This window comes from Dendrobates tinctorius, unplaced genomic scaffold (genome assembly GCF_039654945.1).
Source record: "Dendrobates tinctorius isolate UK_male_01 unplaced genomic scaffold, ASM3965494v1 ptg000295l, whole genome shotgun sequence".
NCBI classification, from domain to species: domain Eukaryota; kingdom Metazoa; phylum Chordata; class Amphibia; order Anura; family Dendrobatidae; genus Dendrobates; species Dendrobates tinctorius.
Window position 1 is genome coordinate 1,454,649 of NW_027361962.1, and position 25,513 is coordinate 1,480,161.

General features: G+C 47.6%; 1 protein-coding gene across 2 annotated transcripts in view; it reads left to right on the plus strand.

The window, feature by feature from the left end:
* Positions 1 to 25,513, plus strand: part of LOC141073039 (uncharacterized) — a 79,329-nt gene that overhangs the window by 20,567 nt on the left and 33,249 nt on the right. The window contains exons 3-4 of one of the 2 annotated variants that reach the window (XM_073560353.1): positions 4,934 to 5,515; positions 24,818 to 24,836. In XM_073560353.1, coding sequence (XP_073416454.1) covers positions 4,934 to 5,515; positions 24,818 to 24,836 — 601 coding nt within the window. Of the gene's footprint in view, positions 1 to 4,933; positions 5,516 to 19,514; positions 19,701 to 24,817; positions 24,837 to 25,513 lie in introns of those variants that run through there. The other variant, XM_073560351.1, reaches the window with a different exon arrangement.

The following is a 25,513-nucleotide window of genomic DNA, read 5'->3' on the forward strand; positions in this document are numbered from 1 at the left end:
TTTTTTATTTTAAATTCTATTTTTTACAGGCATATGGTACCCACAGCCCGGAGGACAGTCTCCTCTCCTCCGGACCGTGGGTACCATCCGCAAATGTTCTGCTTACTTTCCGCATGGTGGGCACAGCCACATGCGGGAAATAAGCGGAACAATGCATTCCTATGGGTGCGGGATCGCCGCGATTCCGCAAATTAATGAGCATGCTGCGGTTTTTACCGCGAAGCGATTCCGCCGCGGTAAAAACCGCAGCATTAGCACAGCATTGCGTAATCCCATAGGAATGCATGGGATGCTTATTTTTCGCGGCAAAATTGCGCGGTTAAAACCGCCGCGGAAACGCGAAAAAAAAAGCCACGTGTGAACTCAGCCTAACCGTACTGACCCGAAGAATAAAACCGCTTTATCAATTTTACCGCACGCGGAACGGTGTAAACGCACTCCCCCAAAAGAAATTCATGAAACGCTGGTTTTTGTTCATTCTGCGTCCCAAAAATCGGAATAAAAAGCGATAAAAAAAAGTCACGTGCCCGAAAATGGTACCGATAAAAACGTCAACTCGTCCCGCAAAAAATAAGACCTCACATGACTCGGTGGGTCAAAATACGGAAAAATTATAGCTCTCAATATGTGGTGATGCAAAAACTATTTTTACAATAAAAAGCGTCTTTTAGCGTGCGACAGCTGCCAAACATAAAAACCGCCATAAATAGTAAATCAAACCTCCCGTTATCACCCCCTTAGTTAGGGAAAAATAATAAAATAAAAAAAAGTATTTATTTCCATTTTTCCATTAGGGTTAGGGTTAGGGCTGAGATTAGGGTTAGGGGTGTGTTGGGGTTCGGGTTGGAGTTAGAATTGGGGGTTTCCACTGTTTGGGCACATCAGGGGCTCTCCAAATGCAACATTGCGTCTGATCTCAATTCCAGCCAATTCTGAGTTGAAAAAGTCAAATGGTGCTCCTTCCCTTCCAAGCTCTGCCATGCGCCCAAACAGTGTTTTACCCCCACATGTAGGGTATCAGCCTACTCAGGACAAATGGCAAAACAATTTTTGGGGTCCAATTTCTCCTGTTACCCTTAGAAAAATTGGGGGCAAAAATATCATTTTTGTGGAAAAAAATGATTTTTTTATTTTCACGTCCGAGTGTTATAAACTTCTGTGAAGCACTTGGGGGTTCAAAGTGCTCACCACACATCTAGATAAGTTCCGTGGGGGGTCTAGTGTCCAAAATGGGGTCACTTGTGGGGAGTTTCAATAGTTTAGGTACATCAGGGGCTCTCCAAACGCACATGACACCCGCAGACCATTCCCTCAAAGTCTGCATTCTAAAACGTCACTGCTTCCCTTCCGAGCCCCGACGTGTGTCCATACAGTAGTTTTCTCCCACATATGGGGTGTCAGCGTACTCATGACAAATTGGACAACAACTTTTGGGGTCCAATTTCTCCTGTTACCCTTGGGAAAATGAAAAAATTGGGGACTAATTGATCATGTTTGTGGGAAAAAATACGATTTTTTTATTTTCATGCGCGGGCATTATAAACTTCTGTGAAGCCCTTGGGGGTTCAAAGTGCTCACCACACATCTAGATAAGTTCCTTAGGGGTTCTTGTTTCCAAAATGGGGTCACTTGTGGGTGTTTCCACTGTTTAGGTACATTAGGGGCTCTCCAAATGCAACATGACACCCGCAGACCATTCCATCAAAGTCTGCATTCCAAAACGTCACTACTTCCCTTCCGAGCCCTGACGTGTGTCCATACAGTAGTTTTCTCCCACGTATGGGGTATCAGCATACTCAGTAAAAATTGGACAACAACTTTTGGGGTCCAATTTCTCCTGTTACCCTTGGGAAAATAAAAAAAATGGTGACTAAAAGATCATGTTTGTGGAAAAAATACGAATTTTTTATTTTCACGCCCGGGCGTTATAAACTTCTGTGAAGCACTGGGGGGTTCAAAGTGCTCACCACACATCTAGATAAGTTCCTTGGGGGGTCTAGTTTCCAAAATGGTGTCATTTGTGGGGGGCTTCCACTGTTTAGGTACATCAGGGGTTTTCCAATCGCGACATGGTGTCCGATCTCAATTCCAGCCAAAAACGTCAAATGGCGCTGCTTCCCTTCCGAGCTCTGCCATGCGCCCAAATAGTGGTTTACCCCAACATGTGGGGTATCAGCGTACTCAGGACAAATTGCACAATAACTTTTAGGGTGCTGTTACCCTTGGAAAAATAAGAATTGAGGGTGAAAAGATCATTTTTGTGGAAAAAATATGATTTTTTAATTGTACGGCTTTATGTTATAAACTTCTGTGAAGCCCTTGGGGGTTCAAAGTTCTCACCACACATCTAGATAAGTTCCTTAGGGGGTCTAGTTTCCAAAATAGTGTCATTTGTGGGGGGTTTCCACTGTTTAGGTACATCAGGGACTCTCCAAACATGAATTCCAGCCAATTTTGCATTGAAAAAGTCAAACGGCGCTCCTTCCATTCTGAGCTCTGCCATGCGCCGAAACAGTCGTTCCCCCCACAGATCAGGTATCAGCATACTCAGGACAAATTGCACAATAACTTTTGCAGTCCAATTTCTCCTGTTACCCTTGGTAAAATAAAAAAAATTGAACCTGAAGTATTTTTTTTGTGAAAAAAAGTTAGATGTTCATTTCTTTTTAAATATTCAAAAAAATTCCTGTGACGCACCTAATGGGTTAATAAACTTCTTGAATGTGGTTTTGAGCACTTTAAGGGGTGCAGTTTTTAGAATGGTGTCACTTTTGGGTATTTTCTATCATATAGACCCCTCAAAGTGGCTTCAAATGTGATGTGGTCCTAAAAATAAAATGGTGTTGTAAAAATGAGAAATCGCTGGTCAACTTTTAACCCTTATAACTTCCTAACAAAAAAAAATTTTGTTTCCAAAATTGTGCTGATGTAAAGTAAACGTGGGAAATGTTAGTTATCAAGTTTTTTGTGTGCCGTATCTCTGTGATTTAAGGGCATAAAAATTCAAAGTTGGAAAATTGCGAAATTTTCAAAATTTTTGCCAAATTTCCGTTTTTTTTCACAAATAAACGCAAGTTATTTGAATGAAATTTTACCACTAACATGCAGTACAATATGTCACGAGAAAACAATGTCAGAATCACCGGGATCCATGGAAGCGTTCCAGAGTTATGACCTCATAAAGGTACAGTGGTCAGAATTGTAAAAATTGGCCCGGTCATGAACGTGCAAACCACCCTTGGGGGTGAAGGGGTAAAAGGGATCTCCAGTATGGAAGTTAGGGCAGATCCCCCTCAGCGCTCTGATTCTGACCCCAGGCCTCTCTTAAAGAGATAATTGGTATGGAAGTCAGGTGAAATCCATCCAGCACTTTAGTTCTGATGCCAGGCCTCTCTTAAAGGGATCCCCGGTAGGGAAGTTAGGGCAACTCCACTCAGCTTTCTGGTTCTGACCCCAGGCTCTCTTAAAGGAATTCCCGGTATGGAAGTCAGGGCAATTGCCTTCAAATGCTCTGGTACTGACCCCAGGCCTCTATTAAAGGGATCATTGGTATGGAAGTCAGGGCAAATCCATCCAGCGCCTTGGTTTTGGACCCCAGGCCTCTCTTAAAGGGAACCCTGGTATGGAAGTTAAGAGCGTTCCACTCAGCGCTTTGGTTCTGACCCCAGGGCCTCTTAAAGGGATCATTGGTATGGAAGTTAGGGCAGTTCCACTCAGTGGTCTAGTTCTGACCCCAGGCCCCTCTTAAAGGGATCCCTGGTATGGAAGTGAGGGCAAATCCTCTTTGTGCTTTGGTATTGACCCCAGGCCTCTCTTAAAGGGATCTCCAGTATGGAAGTTAGGGTAAATCCCTCAGTGCTCTGGTTCTGACCCCAGGCTGACTGGATGATGTGCAACATTAGGAGTAGTCCGGTGGCTCTGACGGGATGATGTGGGATATTAGTGGTAGTAGTCCGGTAGCTCTGGCTGACGGAATGATGTGGGATATTAGGGGTAGTAGTCCGGTGCCTCTGGCTGACGGGATGATGTGGGAAATTAGTGGTAGTTGTCCGGTGGCTCTGGCTGACGGGATGATGTGGGATATTAGGGGTAGTAGTCCGGTGGCTCTGACGGGACAATGGGGGATATTAAGGGTAGTAGTCCGGTAGCTCTGGCTGACTGGATGATGTGGGATATTAGGGGTAGTAGTCCAATGGCTCTGACGGGATGATGTGGGATATTAGTGGTAGTAGTCCGGCAGCTGTGACGGGATGATGTGGGATATTAGTAGTCCGGTGGCTCTGGCTGACGGGATGATGTGGGATATTAGGGGTAGTAGTCCGGTGGCTCTGGCTGACGGGATGATATGGGATATTAGGGGTAGTAGTCCGGTGGCTCTGGCTGATGGGATGTGGGATATTATAGTGAATGTGGCTATGCGGAGTGGGCAGGGCTGTACACTTAGCTATAATCATCATAACTAACCATAGTTAGCTACTATGCCCTGGCAGCGCCAGGCTCTTTAGCTAGTAATAATAATAATGATATAGGAAGTAGATTGGGGCTTATTAGCTTTCATTGTGATGGAGCAACAATGGTTTGTTTCCATTCTCATGCATTTTTATTGTTGCAGAACACTTTCTATGTACACAATGGATGCGCTGCCGAAGACTATATAATATTATAATGAAATATGTGATCATTGACAAATGGTTTATTCTTTGACGTTTGATCTTTGCACCCGATCGGGAAGGAACATTAGTACAATTGCTTCTTTGTGCATTACTCACATCATGTAAATGACACTTTAGTCAGTTAATGATAAAGCGTTACTACATACCTTAGAAAATGTATGAAAGTTTTAACATTTCTCTTAAATTTGTAATTTTTGTATTTAGATGAATATGATTTTTAAGGTTTTGTTAAAAAACCCTTTCACTTTTATTCTCTGCAGATGAGTATAATAGCAGCTCCGAAGGACATCTGATATCTTCGTATATTAAAGTAATTAAAGTAGAAGATGATAGCTTCAAACAAGAAACATATGAAGAGCATGGCGACATCTCAGATATACCCTCAGTCCTTCCTAGCAAAGAACGATCTCCTAATTCATCACAGACTGTTAGGGTAAAAAAAAGTGTGGAAAATAAAAGCGCGTCCACAAGAAAGAAGCCACTTTCGTGCTCAGAATGTGGGAAATGTTTTACTCAGAAACCAAATCTTGTTGTACATGAGAGAATTCACACAGGAGAGAAGCCATTCTCTTGTTCAGAATGTGGGAAATGTTTTGCTAAGAAATACCATCTTGTTGTACATGAGAGAATTCACACCGGAGAGAAGCCATTCTCTTGTTCAGAATGTGGAAAATGTTTTTCTCAGAAAACAAATCTTCTTGCACATCTGAGACATCACACAGGAGAGAAGCCATTTTCATGTTCAGAATGTGGAAAATGTTTTACAGAAAAATCAACTCTTGTTGTACATCAGAGAAAGCACACAGGAGAGAAGCCGTATTCATGCTCAGAATGTGGGAAATGTTTTACTAATAAATCACGACTGGTTAGACATGAGAGAATTCACACAGGAAAAAAGTCATTTTCATGTTCAGAATGTGGGAAATGTTTTACTAACAAACACAATGTTGTTAGACATCAGAAGTCACACTGGGACGAAGCCATTTTAACCTTTTAGTAACCAAGCCCAATTTTTCAAATCTTTATGGTGGTAATAACAATGGAATTTTTCAGTGTATCTCAGTTAACTGAGAAAGGGTTTTTTTTGTTCTTGACAAACTATTACTATTTTAGTAATAAATTTAAATCAATATATTTTGCTTTTATTTATTAAATTTAAAAAAATACAAAAAACATGACAAATTTGCAGTGTTCAAACTCTGTTTACTCCCATAAACCAAATAGTTATACTACCCAAAAATTGAATAATTAACATTTACCTTCTGTTTTATAATGGCACCATAATTTTTCAATTTTGTCAGAAGGGTTAAAAGTATAGCAGTTTTCATTATTTTAGGGCAGTTTACAAATTTATTTTCTAGTACATCTCTTCGGACAGCACACCAAGAGATTGTCCTTCCTGGACCTCTGACAGGACAGGATCACAGAGAGGTTAAAGGGCCCCACTCACCTCCACCTTCAAGTATTTTTATTGTCCCGACAACGGAGTATCGCATGAGAGGTTGGTCCTAGATTAAAAATATCTTATCCTATGGATTGTCAAAGGACAAACTCAGGGGAATTGGTTGGTCTCGGCCTTCTCTTCCACTGAAAAGCAGTCCGAGGCCAACATCTCTCTGGGTAGAGGTCCCTCAACCAACAGCTAGCCTGTGCACATCTGCAATAATGCAGCATTACTGCTCCATCCATTGGAGGACACCTGGGGTTAATACAGCACATTATCTCTGAAGACTGCCCTCCAGCTGCACCTCATTAAATTGGCTCCTTCAGGTGGGGCTAATCGGACAACTGAAATGTACCACTCACAATTGACATATTTTTCCCACCTAAATGTCTGTAATATGATTATGCTAATGTTCTATGGAGACCGATGACTTGGGTCAGAATGAAGACAAACACGGTATATCACAGTTCAAGATATATATATGTAGTAGAGAGATGAACTTCAAATGTAAATTGCGGCTCTACAGATAAGCAGGCAATAAAAAGTCTCAAGAATATGCAGATGTTAGTAGTACAGATCGAGGGTGCGAGTACAAGTCCAGCAATGCAGGATCCAGAGCCCGGGCCGGCTCCTAGTGGAGGGCAGACTGTAGCGGAGGTGGGTGCAGAGCAACAGAGTCTTTCCGGTGATACGTAAATCCAGAAGCAAGTGGGGTATCCCAAGGAATGGAAGAAACAAGCAGGTTGCAAGTCCTTGAGCTTGGCAGCAAGTAAGGTACAAGATACACAAGCAAGGTATAGTGTGCAGAGTTCTTTTATATATGCAGCAGATAGGAAACAAGGAGTATCAGACAGGAAACAAGATGGCCCCCATGAAGCCAGCAACTCCATTTTGGGTAAGGACAGAATCCAAAAGACCTATGGGCAAGAGCAGACAAAACAGGTACACAGTCCCAGTCCTTACAATGTCGCTAACTTCTGAGCAGTTTACTACTCTAAGGCCGCTATTTGGTCGTGAAAAGCCATGGCAAACATCAGGACCACACAATCATGATCTCAGGGTGCCGATCGGGTTAAAGAGGAAACCCCCCCCCCACACTGTGTTAACCATTTATATGTTGTAGTCACTATTGACATCAGCATCTAAGGGGCTAAACAGATATGGACAGTGCCAACACTGATCGTGGCCGATGCAGCAAGTTGTCAGCTATAATGTACAGCCGACAGGTGCTGGATTGTCACCTGTATGGGGATGCTAGCCTCTTATATCTCAGGTCAGTAAAAAGACGTATTGGCCATCATTAAGGGGTTAGTCAATTTTAGATTTTAACAGATCAGACTTTTACGGATGTGGAGATGTCAGAGTCATTTTTTTTCTTTTTGCTATTTTTAACGAGGGAAATAGGGGGAATTCAAATGTCTATTATTTTAAAAAACTTTTTTTAATACTTGCTGTACTTTGTTGTCCTTTCATGGTAATGAACCGGCTGTCAGCTGATCACATGTATTACAGGCATGTTGTGTATAGCAAAAATGATGGTCTCCTAATAATGAGACTATGGTTTGGCTTTCTTACAGTCATGACAGGTGCGGGGATCTTCAGTAGTCGCCTAGTTGTTATGTTAAACCATCGGCACCCCATTCTACCTCCTCATCCTACCCTCTCTCTGACAGTGTCCCTCAAGGCTCTGTCCTGGTACCCATACTCTTAAACTATACCATTGGTCTAGGACAATTCATAAAGTTCCATGACATCCAGTACCATATATACGCTGATGACTCTCACATCTACCTCTCTGGCCCTGATGTCACCTCTCTGCTGTCCAGATTTCCAGAGTGTCCATCAGCCATATTCTCCTCAGGCTTTGACTACTACAATATCCTCCTTTGTGGCTTCCCTGCAAACACTCTTGCATCTCTCCAGTTCATCTTTAACAGACTAATCCACCTCTCTCCTTGCTATTCTTCTGTTTTCCCCCTCTGCAAATTCCTTTGTTCCCCATTTCCCAACGTATACAGTTCAAACTACAAACATTGACCTACAAAACTGTCCTTAATCTGTCACCTCCTGATATCGCCAAAACAAATCTGCTATCTTCCAACACATTATCTCTGGTCCTCTCAAGACCTCCTTCTCTCCTCCACACTTCGTTCCTCATCCAGACACCTCCAAAACTTTTCCCGAGTATCTTCCATCCTCTGGAATTCCAGGCCGGGCAGGTTTTAGGCAAAGTGGGGCCCTAGGCAAAGTTTAAAATGGGACCCCAAATGATAAGATATTGCACATCACACAGAAGCATTTCGGTTGTAGTTACATGCGCTGAGTTCAGGCTGCTAAACGAGTGTGATCGACAATATTGAATTCGTTCAACACTTGTTTCCCGGCCTCTTTCCACTGTCTGAGAAAGAATGATGGGGACAGAACAATCACTATTAGATCAATCTGTCCCCACACAGTATCATGTTATCAGCAGCACATCTACAGTTTACACCGGCGATGTGCTGCTGAGAACAATGATTTTTGTTCCGGCATATACAATCCAATCACTCGAATATGCAGCATTTTGACTGTTTAGTATAATACACCCCATAGTCCTACATATATTATAATGTGCCCCACAGTCCTCCATATTGTAAAATGCACAACCCATAGTCCTCCATATATTATAATGTGCACCACAGTCCTCCATATTGTAAAATGCACACCCCATAGTCATCCATATAGTGTAATTCACTGCTCAGTCCTCCACATAGTATAATACACTCCTCATAGTGCTCCATATAGTATAATGCACCACCATAGTCATCCATGTAATACAATTCAATTCCCATAGCATAATGCACCCCATAGTTCTTCATATAGTATAATGTATTCCCCATAGTCCTTGATACAGTATAATGCATCCCACAGAGGATAATGTAACCCCCATAGAATATAATGCAGCCCACCCTCATATAGTATAATATAGCCCCCTCATAGAATAATATAAATATAATTGTTACGGTTGCTGTTGTAGAGAGGAGCATAGGGGCAACCCGGAAGTGGACCCTCTGGGTCACGGCTCCAGAGCCCCCGAGGGCGAGCGCCCAGGTGAGACCACCCCCTATACAGGGAGTGTTAGGGGCAGACCCCCAGGGGATAGTGCCGCGACAGCCGGAAACAGGGGCGACTGGGCTAATAACTGGAAAGGAGGCACAGACGTATTAGTACAGTTAAGCACGGGAACACGGAGGCCGTGGAGAATGGACAGGGCGCAGGCCTGGAGCGCAGAGGGTGGCAATGGCTGGAGGCTGCAATAAGGAAAAAGCACAAATAATACAGTAAGCGGGAAGCAAGGCAGACAACCAGGGAAGGTATGAGGAATGGACGAGTATACGGACGGTGCAGGACAGGGAAAGTAAAGGGACCCAAGGAGGGCAAGGAACGGCTGGAATACTGGAGGAAAGTTATCAGAGACAGCGCTGAGAGAGGCACAGGAAACGGGAGCCAGAGAGACACAGAGGACAGCGCAGGCAGAGGCAAAGGAAAAGGGGGCCTGAGACACAGAGATCACTGCCAAGAGACAGCGTCACCGCATTCGATAGACAGGCGTCTTACCTGTCCAGACGCCGAGCATAAGTAGCGATGGGCGCCGCCATGTTGAGGGTGGGGCCAGCGCGTCACCCTACCCAGGAGGCTGTGCGCTAGGAGAAAGGCAGTGCGCAGGTGCCTGACGCCGAGGAAGCCGGAGTCTGGGCGCGGGGACGCGTCGGGCAGCAGGAGCACGCCGGGAGGTGCGCGCAGCGAGACAGGTGAGTACTGGGCCGTGACAGTACCCCCCCTTTACGCCCCCTCCTAACGCTGGTGAGAAATCGTCTCATGATGCGAGGAGCATCAATATTCTGGGGTTCCCATGATCTCTCCTCGGGACCGAAACCAGAGTTTTTCCCCTAACTGTCTTCATCGCCAATATATCCCGTCCTCAAAGATGTTATCCGAGGTACACGGTTGGGAAGTTTGAGAAGGCACAGAGTGGAAGTGGTTAAATACTGAAGGTTTGAGGAGAGATACATGAAAGGTATTGGGAATTTTTAGTGAGGTGGGCAATCTCAACTTGTAGGCCACGTCGTTGATGCGACTCAAGACCTCAAAGGGACCAATGTAACGTAGACCTAACTTATAGGAGGGAATCTGCAACATGATATACCGAGAAGATAGCCAAACCCTATCCCCAGGGCGATACGGAGGAGCATCAAGCCGTTTCTTGTCGGCATACCTTTTCATCCTGAGGCTGGCACTCTCAAGGGCTACTTTGGTCTCCCTCCAAATCTGAGAGAAGTCCACAGACAAGGATTCTGCTGCTGGTACACCCGAGGTAGGGGACACAGGAAGAGGAATGCCGGGGTGTTGACCAAAAACCACAAAAAAGGGAGATTTAGAGGAAGCTTCACTTGGATGGTTGTTATAGGCGAACTCAGCCCAAGGAAGAAGAGAGACCCAGTCGTCTTGGTGAGCATTGGAAAAATGCCGAAGGTAGGATGTCAGTGCCTGGTTAACCCGCTCGACTTGACCATTAGACTGAGGGTGGTAGGCTGAGGAAAAATCCAAAGTTATCTTCAGCAATCCGCAGAGAGCTTGCCAAAAACGGGAGGTAAACTGGACTCCTCGATCCGAGACAATATGCTGAGGGAAACCATGGAGGCGAAAGACGTGAAGCAGGAAGTTCTTCGCCAACTCAGGAGCGGTAGGCAGACCAGGTAGAGCGATGAAGTGGGCCATTTTGGAAAATCGATCCACGACCACCAATATAACCGTACATCTTGAAGAAGGAGGCAAATCGGTGATGAAATACATAGCAATATGAGTCCACGGATTGGCAGGCACAGGTAACGGATGTAGAAGTCCCGAAGGACAACGTCGAGAGACTTTGTTCCGGGCACAAGAAGGACAGGAGGCGATGAAATCCTGGACTTCTCTGTGAAGCGAGGGCCACCAATAATGGCGGGAGACGAGCGCGAGAGTCTTTTTAACTCCAGAATGTCCAGAAAATTTTGACAAGTGGCCCCAATGTAGAACTTTCAGTCTATCTCCACTCCGAACAAAGGTTTTACCAGATGGTGGGGTGACCAGGCTTAGAGGAGCCACGGTAAGGATTTTGGCAGGGTCGATGAGATGTGCTGGACCCTCCTCATCCACAGACAGGAAGGACCGAGATAGGGCATCCGCCTTGATGTTCTTATCCCCGGGTCGGAAGTGGAGTTCGAAATCAAAGCGTTCAAAAAACAGTGACCATCTGGCCTGCTGTGGGTTGAGCCTTTGGGCGGACTAAAGGTAGGCCCCAATTTTTGTGATCCGTAAAAATGATGAACGGATGCAGGGCACCCTCGAGAAGATGGCGCCATTCTTCGAGAGCCATTTTTATGGCCAAGAGTTCTCTATCTCCAACGGCATAGTTACGTTCGGGAGCGGAGAAGGCCTTAGAGAAGAATCCGCAGGTGAGAGCACGGCCAGAGGAGGATTTTTGCAGAAGAACTGCTCCCACCAAGGATGCGTCAACCTCGAGAATGAATGGCCTGCTGATATCCGGGTGATGGAGTACGTACAGGAGACTTCGCGAACTCTTGTTTCAGAGCTTCAAAGGCAGCTTCTGCATCAGAGGGCCAATGATTGGGATGGGCTCCTTTGCGGATGAGAGCCGAGATAGGTTTAGTCAAAGAAGAGAAGTTGCCTATAATAATTGGCAAAAACCGTTGAATTGCCTTTAATCCGAGGGGACGTGGCCAATTGAGAACTGCCGAGACTTTCTCAGGGTCCATCTCTAACCCCGAGTTCGAGACGATGTAACCAAGAAAAGGCAATGATGTTTGCTCAAAAAGACACTTCTCCAAATTGGCAGAAAGGTGGTTCTCTGAGACGTTGGAGGACTTGGCGAACGTCTCGGCGATGTGTGGCCAGATCGGGGGAGAAGACTAAGATGTCGTCAAGGTAGACTACGACACAGGAGTAGAGGAGATCTCGAAAAACATCATTAACAAGTTCCTGGAATACTGCAGGTGCGTTGCAGAGACCAAATGGCATAACCAAATACTCGTAGTGCCCGTCACGCATGTTGAACGCAGTCTTCCACTCGTCCCCAGAGCGTATGCGAACCAGATTATAGGCCCCTCGTAGATCCAGCTTAGTAAACACATGTGCTCCCTTCAAGCGATCAAAGAGCTCAGAGATGAGGGGCAGCGGATATTTGTTCCTCACCGTGATGTGATTCAGGCCTCGATAATCGATGCATGGGCGCAGCGACCCATCCTTCTTCTTTACGAAAAAGAAGCCTGCTCCTGCAGGGGACGAAGACTTCCGAATGAAGCCTCTGGCCAGGTTGTCTTGGATGTATTCAGACATGGCTTGGGTCTCTGCCGAGGAGAGAGGATAAATCCTTCCACGAGAAGGAGTGGTGCCTGGAACGAGCTTAATGGGGCAGTCGTAGGGACGGTGCGGAGGAAGAGTCTCAGCCTCTTTCTTGTCAAAAACATCCAAAAAGGCACTGTAAGCCGACGGCAATCCGGAGGGAACAAGGGAAGGATGAGGGCTACCTACGGGACGCACCGACAGCAGACACCGAGCCCGACAAGACTCCCCTCAGCGCAAGACGTTGCCGCTATGCCAATGTAAGGTGGGCTCGTGAAGCCGCAGCCAGGGAAGACCGAGTAGGATTGGATGGGAAATACCCGCTAAGACATAAAACGTAATTTTCTCCTTGTGCAGAGCCCCCACTTGCAACTCTACCTCATGAGTGACAAGAGTAACTGTCTCTAGCAGGGGGTCGACCATCTACGGATGCGAGAACTTGGGGATTCTCCAAGGTACTCACGGGAACAGAAAATTTGTTGACCTCCTCAAGCCTAATAAAATTTCTGGCGGCACCCGAGTCCACATAAGCCTCTAGAGAAGCCCGCTTCCCACCAACATGCAAGAGGACAGACAAAGTGAGGGGTAGAGAGGTATCACAAATGCCCAGGAAAGCCTCTCTTACCTGGCCTAGAGGAGGAGGAGTTTTCCGGACGATCAGGACAACTTCGGAGCAAATGGGACCCGCTACCGCAGTAGAAACAAAGACCCTGGAGGCTTCTCTCCCTATGACACTGGTTAGAGAGCTTCAGGCGGTCCACCTGCATAGGTTCGGGTGCAGAGGCAGAGGAGAGGATCCTGGGTCGGGGGCTGGGTGGTCTGCGAACAGAAGACAATGGACGGGAAACCCTTCTCTCCCTGGCCCGTTCCTGAAACCGGAGATCTATCCGGGTGGCTAGGGAAATCAAATCTTCCAGAGCTGTAGGGGTATCCCGACCAGCGAGCTCATCCTTTATCCGACTCGAGAGTCCTCGCCAGAAGGTGCCCACCAACGCCTCGTTATTCCAACCTAAGTCGGAGGACAGGGTCCTAAACTGTATGGCGTACTGGCCCACGGTTAAAGAACCTTGGCAGAGGTTAAACAAAGCTTCAGTAGTGGAGGCTAAACGACCAGGTTCGTCAAAAACCCGACGGAAAGTGTCCAGAAAAACGGATAACTGGGTAGCCACAGGGTCATCACACTCCCAGAGGGGATTGACCCAAGCCAAAGCGTCCCCCTCCAGATGAGAGATGATGAAGGCCACTTTGGCGCGGTCTGTGGGGTATTGTTGGGGCAGCAGTTCAAAATGAAGACGGCACTGATTTAGAAAACCCCAGCACAATTTGGCATCACTGCTATACCGGGGTGGTTTGGCCAACCACGGAGGAGGATGGGAACCCGCAGCAGGAGGAGCAGAGGCAGCCGACTGCAAGGAAAGCAACCGATCATCCACCGAAGCCATGTAGCTGATATGTGACTGGGTGTCACGCTGCTGAACCAATTCTTGTTGTAAGCCAGCCAATTTGGCGGCGTTACCAGGGTCCGTGGATTGGAGCGGATAGGAGCGAGTCCATAGTTTTCATAAAGGACATCATGCGCAACTGGTTCTCCCGAAGGAAATCTAACTCTTTTTGGGCAGCCGTGGCCCCAGTGGGGTCCATGGCCTGTCTCTACCGTTACGGTTGCTGTTGTAGAGGGGAGCGTAGGGGCAACCCGGAAGTGGACCATCTGGGTCACGGCTCCAGAGCCCCCGAGGGTGAGCGCCCAGGTGAGACCACCCCCTATACAGGGAGTGTTAGCGGCAGACCCCCAGGGGATAGTGCCGCAACAGCCGGAACCAAAGGGGCGACTGGGCTAATAACTGGAAAGGAGGCACAGACGTATTAGTACAGTTAAGCACAGGGGAACACGGAGGCCGTGAAAAATGGACAGGGCGCAGGCCTGGAGCGCAGAGGGTGGCAATGGCTGGAGGCTGCAATAAGGAGAAAGCACAAATAATACAGTAAGCGGGAAGCAAGGCAGACTACGAGGAATGGACGAGTATACGGACGGTGCAGAACAGGGAAAGTAAAGGGACTCAAGGAGGGCAAGGAACAGCTGGAATACTGGAGGGAAGTTATCAGAGAGCGCTGAGAGAGGCACAGGAAACGGGAGCCAGAGAGACACAGAGGACAGCGCAGACAGAGGCAGAGGAAAAGGGGGCCTGAAACACAGAGATCGCTGCCAAGAGACAGCGTCACCGCATTCGATAGACAGGTGTCTTACCTGTCCAGACGCCGAGCATAAGTAGCGATGGGCGCCGCCATGTTGAGGGCGGGGCCAGCGCATCACTCTACCCAGGAGGCTGCGAGCTATGAGAAAGGCAGTGCGCAGGTGCCCGACACGAGGGAGCCGGAGTCCGGGTGCGGGGACGCATCGGGGAGCAGGAGCGCGCCGGGAGGTGCGCGCAGCGAGACAGGTGAGTACCGGGGCCGTGAAAATAATGTAGCCCTGAGAATATAATACAGCCCACCTCCCCATAGAATATAATATACCCCCAATAGTATATAACACAGCCCACATATAGTATATGTCACGATTGTGGCCGCGGCCCAGCAGGCGCCTCCACGCCGACCGACCACAATAGCATAGCAAGGGGCGGGCATCCCCCAAGGATGCAATATGGACCCTCTATACGTCAGAGGGGGATTCGAGCCTACCCAAACTAGGGAAGGGCAGCGACTGGGATTCTGGCAGCTGAGCATGTGGACAAGGAGAAGACACGTAAGACTTGATAACACCACACAGCTTCAGGTATAAAGAATGTAAAGTTTACTAAAGTGAAGTCACACAGTACATAGACGAAACAGGGCTATGCCAGGCTCCCGATTCCACACCTCCCAGAAGGGGACCACCCAGTGGACCCCAAGGCACCAACGGATCACCGAGGCGGACACAGGCTGGACATCAGGACACAGGCTGGACATCAGGATCACCCACAGGACATCAGAGTCACCGGAAGACATCAAACAGGAGTCGTTCGGTTCCGGACATCCAACTCGACCTACAGGAACCACTGCAGTCATCAAGCTCCAGGCAGTGGTTATCAGATTCCAGACTGTGTTCGTCAGGCTCCGGTCATCAGACCTAGGAAGGAACTCAAGCGTGATGGTGCTAAAACTGCAGGATTGCTGGGCCTGCATGGAGCTAGCACCGCATGGTAGTCAGAGTCAAAGTAGCCACCTTTTGCTTTGATTACTGCTTTGCACACTCTTGGCATTCTCTTGATGAGCTTCAAGAGGTAGTCACTGGAAATGGTCTTCCAACAGTCTTGAAGGAGTTCCCAGAGATGCTTAGCACTTGTTGGTCCTTTTGCCTTCACTCTGCGATCCAGCTCACCACAAACCATCTCGATTGGGTTCAGGTCTGGTGACTGTGGAGGCCAGGTCATCTGCCGTAGCACCCCATCACTCTCCTTCTTGGTCAAATAGCCCTTACTCAGCCTGGAGGTGTGCTTGGGGTCATTGTCCTGTTGAAAAATAAATGATGGTCCAACTAAGCGCAAACCGGATGGAATAGCATGCCGCTGCAAGATGCTGTGGTAGCCATGCTGGACCAGTATGTCTTCAATTTTGACTAAATCCCCAACAGTGTCACCAGCAAAGCCCCCCCCACACCATCACACCTCCTCCTCCATGCTTCACGGTGGGAACCAGGCATGTAGAGTCCATCCGTTCACCTTTTCAGCGTTGCACAAATACACGGTGGTTGGAACCAAAGATCTCAAATTTGGACTCATCAGACCAAAGCACAAATTTCCACTGGTCTAATGTCCATTCCTTGTGTTCTTTAGCCCAAACAAGTCTCTTCTGCTTGTTGCCTGTCCTTAGCAGTGGTTTCCTAGCAGCTATTTTACCACGAAGACCTGCTGCACAAAGTCTCCTCTTAACAGTTGTTGTAGAGATGTGTCTGCTGCTAGAACTGTGTGGCATTGACCTGGTCTCTAATCTGAGCTGCTGTTAACCTGCGATTTCTGAGGCTGGTGACTCGGATGAACTTATCCTCCGCAGCAGAGGTGACTCTTGGTCTTCCTTTCCTGGGGCGGTCCTTATGTGAGCCAGTTTATGTGTAGCGCTTGATGGTTTTTGCCACTGCACTTGGGGACACTTTCAAAGTTTTCCCAATTTTTCGGACTGACTGACCTTCATTTCTTAAAGTAATGATGGCCACTTGTTTTTCTTTACTTAGCTGCTTTTTTCTTGCCATAATACAAATTCTAACAGTCTATTCAGTAGGACTATCAGCTGTGTATCCACCAGACTTCTGCACAACACAACTGATGGTCCCAACCCCATTTATAAGGCAAGAAATCCCACTTATTAAACCTGACAGGGCACACCTGTGAAGTGAAAACCATTTCCGGTGACTACCTCTTGAAGCTCATCAACAGAATGCCAAGAGTGTGCAAAGCAGTAATCAAAGCAAAAGGTGGCTACTTTGAAGAACCAAGAATATAAGACATATTTTCAGTTCACACTTTTTTGTTAATTATATAATTCCACATGTGTTAATTCACAGTCTTGATGCCTTCAGAGTGAATCTACAATTTTCATAGTCATGAAAATAAAGAAAACTCTTTGAATGAGAAGGTGTGTCCAAACTTTTGGTCTGTACTGTATATATATATATATATACACTCACTGGCCACTTTATTAGGTACACCATGCTAGTAAGGGGTTGGACCCCCTTTTGCCTTCAGAACTGCCTCAATTCTTCGTGGCAGAGATTCAACAAGGTGCTGGAAGCATTCCTCAGAGATTTTGGACCATATTGACATGATGGCATCACACAGTTGGCGCAGATTTGTCGGCTGCACATCCCTGATGCGAATCTCCCGTTCCACCACATCCCAAAGATGCTCTATTGGATTGAGATCTGGTGACTGAGGAGGCCATTTGAGTACAGTAAACTCATTGTCATGTTCAAGAAACCAATCTGAGATGATTCGAGCTTTATGACATGGCGCATTATCCTGCTGAAAGTAGCCATCAGATATTGGGTACATTGTGGTCATAAAGGGATGGACATGGTCAGCAACAATACTCAGGTAGGCTGTGGCGTTGCAACGATGCTCAATTGGTACCAAGGGGCCCAAAGAGTGCCCAGAAAAAATTCCCCACACCATGACACCACCACCACCAGCCTGAACCGTTGATACAAGGCAGGATGGATCCATGCTTTCATGTTGTTTACGCCAAATTCTGACCCTACCATCCGAATGTCGCAGCAGAAATCGAGACTCATCAGACCAGGCAACGTTTTTCCAATCTTCTACTGTCCAATTTCGATGAGCTTGTGCAAATTGTAGCCTCAGTTTCCTGTTCTTAGCTGAGAGGAGTGGTACCCAGTGTGGTCTTCTGCTGCTGTAGCCCATCTGCCTCAAAGTTCGACGCACTGTGCGTTCAGAGATGCTCTTCTGCCTACCTTGGTTGTAACGGGTGGCAATTTGAGTCACTATTGCCTTTCTATCAGCTCGAACCAGTCTGCCCATTCTCCTCTGACCTCTGGCATCAACATGGCATTTCCGGCCACAGAACTGCCGCTCACTGGATTTTTTTTCTTTTTCGGACCATTCTCTGTAAACCCTAGAGATGGTTGTGCGTGAAAATCCCAGTAGATCAGCAGTTTCTGAAATTCTCAGACCAGCCCTTCTGGCACCAACAATCATGCCACGTTCAAAGGCACTCAAATCACCTTTCTTCCCCATACTGATGCTCGGTTTGAACTGCAGGAGATTGTCTTGACCATGTCTACATGCCTAAATGCACTGAGTTGCCGCCATGTGATTGGCTGATTAGAAATTAAGTCTTAACACACAGTTGGACAGGTGTACCTAATAAAGTGGCCAGTGAGTGTATATATATATATATATATATATATATACACACACACCACATTTTTCAGATTATAAGACGCACTCCCCCCCAAAAAAGATTTTTGGGGGAAAAAGGGGGTGCGTCTTATAATGCGGATATACCTTACCGACAGTCGTGCAGCCTCCCGACAAATAGCGCTCGGCTCTGCGCAGACCCCCGACAGATAGCGCTCGCCGCTACGCAGACCCCCGACAGATAGCGCTCGGCGCTGCGCAGGCCCCCTGACAGATGGCGCTCGGCGCTGCGCAGACCCCTGACAGATGGCGCTCGGCGCTGCGCAGACCCCTGACAGATGGCGCTCGGCGCTGCGCAGACCCCTGACAGATGGCGCTCGGCGCTGCGCAGACCCCTGACAGATGGCGCTCGGCGCTGCGCAGACCCCTGACAGATGGCGCTCGGCGCTGCGCAGACCCCTGACAGATGGCGCTCGGCGCTGCGCAGACCCCTGACAGATGGCGCTCGGCGCTGCGCAGACTCCTGACAGATGGCGCTCGGCGCTGCGCAGACCCGACAGATGGCGCTCGGCGCTGCGCAGAACACTGACAGATGGCGCTCGGCGCTGCGCAGACCCCTGACAGATGGCGCTCGGCGCTGCGCAGACCCCTGACAGATGGCGCTCGGCGCTGCGCAGACCCCTGACAGATGGCGCTCGGCGCTGCGCAGACCCGACAGATAGCGCTCGGCGCTGTGCAGACCCCTGACAGATGGCGCTCGGCGCTGTGCAGACCACTGACAGATGGCGCTCGGCGCTGTGCAGACCACTGACAGATGGCGCTCGGCGCTGTGCAGACCCCTGACAGATGGCGCTCGGCGCTGTGCAGACCCCTGACAGATGGCGCTCGGCGCTGTGCAGACCCCTGACAGATAGCGCTCGGCGCTGTGCAGACCACTGACAGATGGCGCTCGGCGCTGTGCAGACCACTGACAGATGGCGCTCGGCGCTGTGCAGACCCCTGACAGATGGCGCTCGGCGCTGTGCAGACCTCTGACAGATAGCGCTCGGCGCTGCAGTCCTGACAGGGAAGGACTCACCACAGCCTGCAGTCAGGGCAGACGCTAGAATGTATGGGCAGCTTTCAGCTCTATATAATCACTGTATTAGTGAAGCTCACACATTCTCCTGTCCCCCTAATACACATCTACCAGGAGCCCATACAGTGTAGCTCCAACCCCCTTCCTGTTGTCCGGTCTCACTGGACTGAAAGAGGCCCCGCCCCTTCCGGTGACGTCATCTCCTCAAAAAATTAACCCGCGTTTAATCCCTAACAAAGAAAGAAGAGACGGAAGACGAGAGAGAGACACAGGAGGTAAGAGACAGAGGGAAGAGAGAGAGAGACACAGGAGGGAAGAGACAGAGGGAAGAGAGAGAGAGACACAGGAGGTAAGAGACAGAGGGAAGAGAGAGAGACACACAGGAGGTAAGAGACAGAGGGAAGAGAGAGAGACACAGGAGGTAAGAGACAGAGGGAAGAGAGAGACAGGAGGTAAGAGACGGAAGAGAGAGACAGGAGGTAAGAGACAGGTAAGAGAGAGACACACAGGAGGTAAGAGACAGGGAAGAGAGAGAGACACACAGGAGGTAAGAGACAGGGAAGAGAGAGAGAGACACAGGAGGTAAGAGACAGGGAAGAGAGAGAGAGACACAGGAGGTAAGAGACAGGGAAGAGAGAGAGAGACACAGGAGGTAAGAGACAGGGAAGAGAGAGACACAGGAGGTAAGAGACAGGGAAGAGAGAGACACAGGAGGTAAGAGACAGGGAAGAGAGAGACACAGGAGGTAAGAGACAGGGAAGAGAGAGACACAGGAGGTAAGAGACAGGGAAGAGAGAGAGAGAGACACAGGAGGTAAGAGACAGGGAAGAGAGAGAGAGACACAGGGAAGAGAGAGACACAGGAGGTAAGAGACAGAGGGAAGAGAGAGAGACACAGGAGGTAAGAGACAGAGGGAAGAGAGAGAGACACAGGAGGTAAGAGACAGAGGGAAGAGAGAGAGACACACAGGAGGTAAGAGACAGAGGGAAGAGAGAGAGACACACAGGAGGTAAGAGACAGAGGGAAGAGAGAGAGACACAGGAGGTAAGAGACAGAGGGAAGAGAGAGACACAGGAGGTAAGAGACAGAGGGAAGAGAGAGAGAGACACAGGAGGTAAGAGACAGAGGGAAGAGAGAGAGAGACACAGGAGGTAAGAGACAGAGGGAAGAGAGAGACAGGAGGTAAGAGACAGGAGGTAAGAGACAGGTAAGAGAGAGACACAGGAGGTAAGAGACAGGGAAGAGAGACACACAGGAGGTAAGAGACAGGGAAGAGAGACACACAGGAGGTAAGAGACAGGGAAGAGAGAGACACACAGGAGGTAAGAGACAGGGAAGAGAGAGAGACACACAGGAGGTAAGAGACAGGGAAGAGAGAGAGACACACAGGAGGTAAGAGACAGGGAAGAGAGAGAGAGACACAGGAGGTAAGAGACAGGGAAGAGAGAGAGACACAGGAGGTAAGAGACAGGGAAGAGAGAGACACAGGAGGTAAGAGACAGGGAAGAGAGAGACACAGGAGGTAAGAGACAGGGAAGAGAGAGACACAGGAGGTAAGAGACAGGGAAGAGAGAGACACAGGAGGTAAGAGACAGGGAAGAGAGAGAGACACAGGAGGTAAGAGACAGGGAAGAGAGAGAGACACAGGAGGTAAGAGACAGAGGGAAGAGAGAGACACAGGAGGTAAGAGACAGAGGGAAGAGAGAGACACAGGAGGTAAGAGACAGAGGGAAGAGAGAGACACAGGAGGTAAGAGACAGAGGGAAGAGAGAGACACAGGAGGTAAGAGACAGAGGGAAGAGAGAGACACAGGAGGTAAGAGACAGAGGGAAGAGAGAGACACAGGAGGTAAGAGACAGAGGGAAGAGAGAGAGAGACACAGGAGGTAAGAGACAGAGGGAAGAGAGAGAGAGACACAGGAGGTAAGAGAGAGAGACACAGGAGGTAAGAGAGAGAGACACAGGAGGTAAGAGAGAGAGACACAGGAGGTAAGAGAGAGAGACACAGGAGGTAAGAGAGAGAGACACAGGAGGTAAGAGAGAGAGACACAGGAGGTAAGAGAGAGAGACACAGGAGGTAAGAGAGAGAGACACAGGAGGTAAGAGAGAGACACACAGGAGGTAAGAGACAGAGGGAAGAGAGAGACACACAGGAGGTAAGAGACAGAGGGAAGAGAGAGACACACAGGAGGTAAGAGACAGAGGGAAGAGAGAGACACACAGGAGGTAAGAGACAGAGGGAAGAGAGAGACACAGGAGGAGAGAGACAGGAGAGAGAGAGAGACGGGGAGGTCTCTCTCGCCTATTGTCTCTCTCTCTTTCCTCCTGTCCTTTCCATACAGTGGGTAAGGAAAGTATTCAGACCCCTTTACATTTTTCACTCTTTGTTTCATTGCAGCCATTTGGTAAATTCAAAAAAGTTCATTTTTTTCTCATTAATGTGCACTCCGCACCCCATCCTGACTGAAAAAATCAGAAATGTAGAAATTTTTTTAAAATTAAAGAAAAGTTGAAATCTCACATGGTCTTAACTGTTACCACCCACCTTTCGTGTCTACCTCTTTCCTCATAGACTGTAAGCTTGCGAGCAGGGCCCTCATTCCTCTTGGTATTTGTTATAATCTATGTGATTATTGTTATGCTGTAATGTCTATTGTCTGTACAAATCCCCTCTGAAATGTAAAGTGCTGCGGAATATGTCGGCGCTATAGAAATAAAATTCATTTTTATTTATTATTAAGTATTCAACCCCTTTGCTCAGTATTGAGTAGAAGCACCTTATGAGTTAGTACGGCCATGAGTCTTCTTGAAAATAATGCAACAAGTTTTCCCCCCCTGGATTGGGCATCCTCTGCCATTCTTCCCTGCAGATCCTCTCCAGTTCCGTCAGGTTGGATGGTGAACGTTGGTGGACAGACATTTTCAGGTCTCTCCAGAGATGCTCCATTGGGTTTAGGTCAGGGCTCTGGCTGGGCCAGTCAGGAATGGTCACAGAGTTGTTCTGAAGCCACTCCTTTGTCATTTTAGCTGTGTGCTTAGGGTCACTGTCTTGTTGGAAGGTGAACCTTCAGCCAAGTCTGGGGTCCAGAGCACTCTGGAAGAGGTTTTCATCCAGGATATCTCTGTACTTGGCCGCATTCATGTTTCCTTCAGTAGAACCAGTCCTGTCCCTGCAGCTAAAAAACAACCCCATAGCATGATGCTGCCACCACCATGTTTCACTGTTGGGATTGTATTGGGTAGGTGATGAGCAGTGCCTGGTTTTCTCCACACATACCGCTTAGAATTATCACCAAAATGGTCTATCTTTGTCTCATCAGACCAGAGAATCTTATTTCTCATAGTCTGGGAAAAAATCCTTCCTGTGTTTTTTAGCAAACTCTATGTGGGTTTTCATATGTCTGGCACTGAGGAGAGGCTTCCGTCGGGCCACTCTGCCATAAAGGCCCGACTGGTGAAGGGCTGCAGTGATAGTTGACTTTGTAGAACTTTCTCCCATCTGCATCTATGGAGCCACAGTGATCTTGGGGTTCTTCTTTACCTCTCTCACCAAGGCTCTTCTCCCACGATTGCTCAGTTTGGCTGGACGGCCAGGTCTAGGAAGACTTCAGGTGGTCCCAAACTTCTTCCATTTAAGGATTATGGAGGCCACTGTGCTCTTAGGAACCTTGAGTACTGCAGAAATGCTTTTGTAACCTTGGCCAGATCTGTGCCTTGCCACAATTCTGTCTCTAGGCTCCTTGGCCAGTTCCTTTGACCTCATGATTCTCATTTGGTCTGACATGCACTGTGAGCTGTGAGCTCTTATATAGACAGGTGTGCGCCTTTACAAATCAAGTCCTATCAGTTTAATTAAACACGGCTGGACTCCAATGAAGGAGTAGAGCCATCTCAGGGAGGATCACAAGGAAATGGACAGCATGCGACTTGTATATGAGTGTCTGAGCAAAGGGTCTGAATACTTATGACCATGTGATATTTCGTTTTTTCTTTTTTTTAATAAATTTCCAAAAATTTTTACATTTCTGTTTTTTTTCCGTCAAGATGGGGTGCAGTGTGTACATTAATGAGAAAAAAATGAACTTTTTTGAATTTACCAAATGACTGCAATGAAACTGTGTGGAAAATTTTAAATGGGTCTGAATACCTTCCGTACCCAGTGTGTGTGTGTGTGTGTGTGTGTGTGTGTGTGTGTGTGTGTGTGTATATAGCTGCACACGGAGGTAGTCAGTACCTTTTTTTTATTCCTCCCGCGCTGTATGGTAATCTGTTTTGTCCGGTCCGATGGGCATGGCTTAGTGTCCGTCTATCCCCCCTCCTCGGCTTGCTGTACGCATTCCTTGGTATTAATATCACAGATCGTGTACAGTTTTCGCGCATGCGCATTCAAAAGGCATCTCGCGCCGGCATACCTGGTTGCTTTCTATGGCCCAGAACACAGAAATGGCAGCGAAATACTTCCAGTACATAGAAAGCAATCACATATGCCGGCGCATGCGCAATACTGCTTTTTGCCTTTGCCCACAGTTGGGCAAAGCACTGCGCACACGAGAGATGCCTTTCGAATGTGCATTCGCAAAAACTATACACGATCGCCGAAATTCACCATAAGGAATGCGTGGAGCAACCGAGGAGGGGGGGGGGGGACTGAAACAAAGACGCCCATTGGATCGGACCGACCATATTAACATACAGCACTGGAGGAATAAAAAAGGCTTTTATGGATGATACATGGGGAGTCAGGGGTTCGCAGGCCGCATGCAGAAGTATGCGGACGTAGGCGGAGCTGACTGGAGGAGGTGTGTCCATGGGCGGAGCTTCACGGAGGACGTCCGCAGACATCCGCAGGTCCTCCATACTCAAATGTGAAGCCAATCTTACAAAAACACTTTGTGCACAAACACTCTCCCGGAGTTTTCTTTTCCTGGAGTTTTCCTTTCCTGACCTTCAGACTAACCCCGGAGCTCAGCTATTTAAAGCCAGACCATGTGACTCTCCATCATGTGACTGATCACATGATCTTATAGATATAACGTGGCACTGCTGTGAGTGGTGCCTAAGTAGGATCCCAACCCGTGAGTAATATCAAGAGAAAACTTGGCACTCAACTTTTGATGATTATGAAAATTTTAATGCAGTCCACAATCAACAACGTTTCGGTCCCAGAGTGGACCTTCATCAAGTACTGACTGCTCAGTGTGAACACACTCCAATATGTTGGGATAGAAACCAGCCGTGTAGACTGGGGTGCACCTTCAAGAGGTATAGTTAAATGATCAGTGGGTAAATTGACCCAAATTGCTCATTTGTATAAATTGCATCTAATGAACATCCACTACCATGAGTATCAAAAAATTTTCATGGAAGACATTAAGGCGCTTAAATATGGCCAGATGTATTCAGGAGGAATATGTTTGAGCACAACTGTACATTATTATATAGGAGAATGCAACTGCTGTGTATGCCTCATATAGGAGATGCTGCGTCTGCTCTATATACATCACTTAGGAGATATTGCGACTGCAGCCTATACATTATATAGCAGACAATGTGACAGCTGTAAGCATAAAAAAGGCTTAATCTTCAGATTCACCCAGATCCCAGAATTGGAGGTAAATGAAAGACCGCAGTGTATCCAGTGCCAGTCGCACAGAGGAGCCCATTCCATTTGCTCACCAGGGACAAGATAAGAGCGTGTGAACTCTGCCCATAGAAGAACGTCCAGCGTCAGACAGTAACAGCCCTGTGTGCACCACTGTGGCATTCTGAATACGTCCGCGCTCACGCAGTACCAGAATATATACAATTTAAAGGGAAGGTGCCGTGATTTTAATTTTTGTATTAATAATTTTTTGTATTAATAATTACTGATTATATAATCAATTATTTTTAATGCAAAATTATATGAACTGCTTTAATAGTTTTTTTTTATTTATTAACTTTTACTTTTGCCACTGGAGGCTGCCATTTTTGTTATTGTGTGGGTGTAAGTGTCTGGGCACAGCACTTTCACTCCTCACTTACGGCAGCCATGGACATAAGAGACTGCAGGACGGACTTCGACCGCATCTCACATTGAGGCCGCTCCT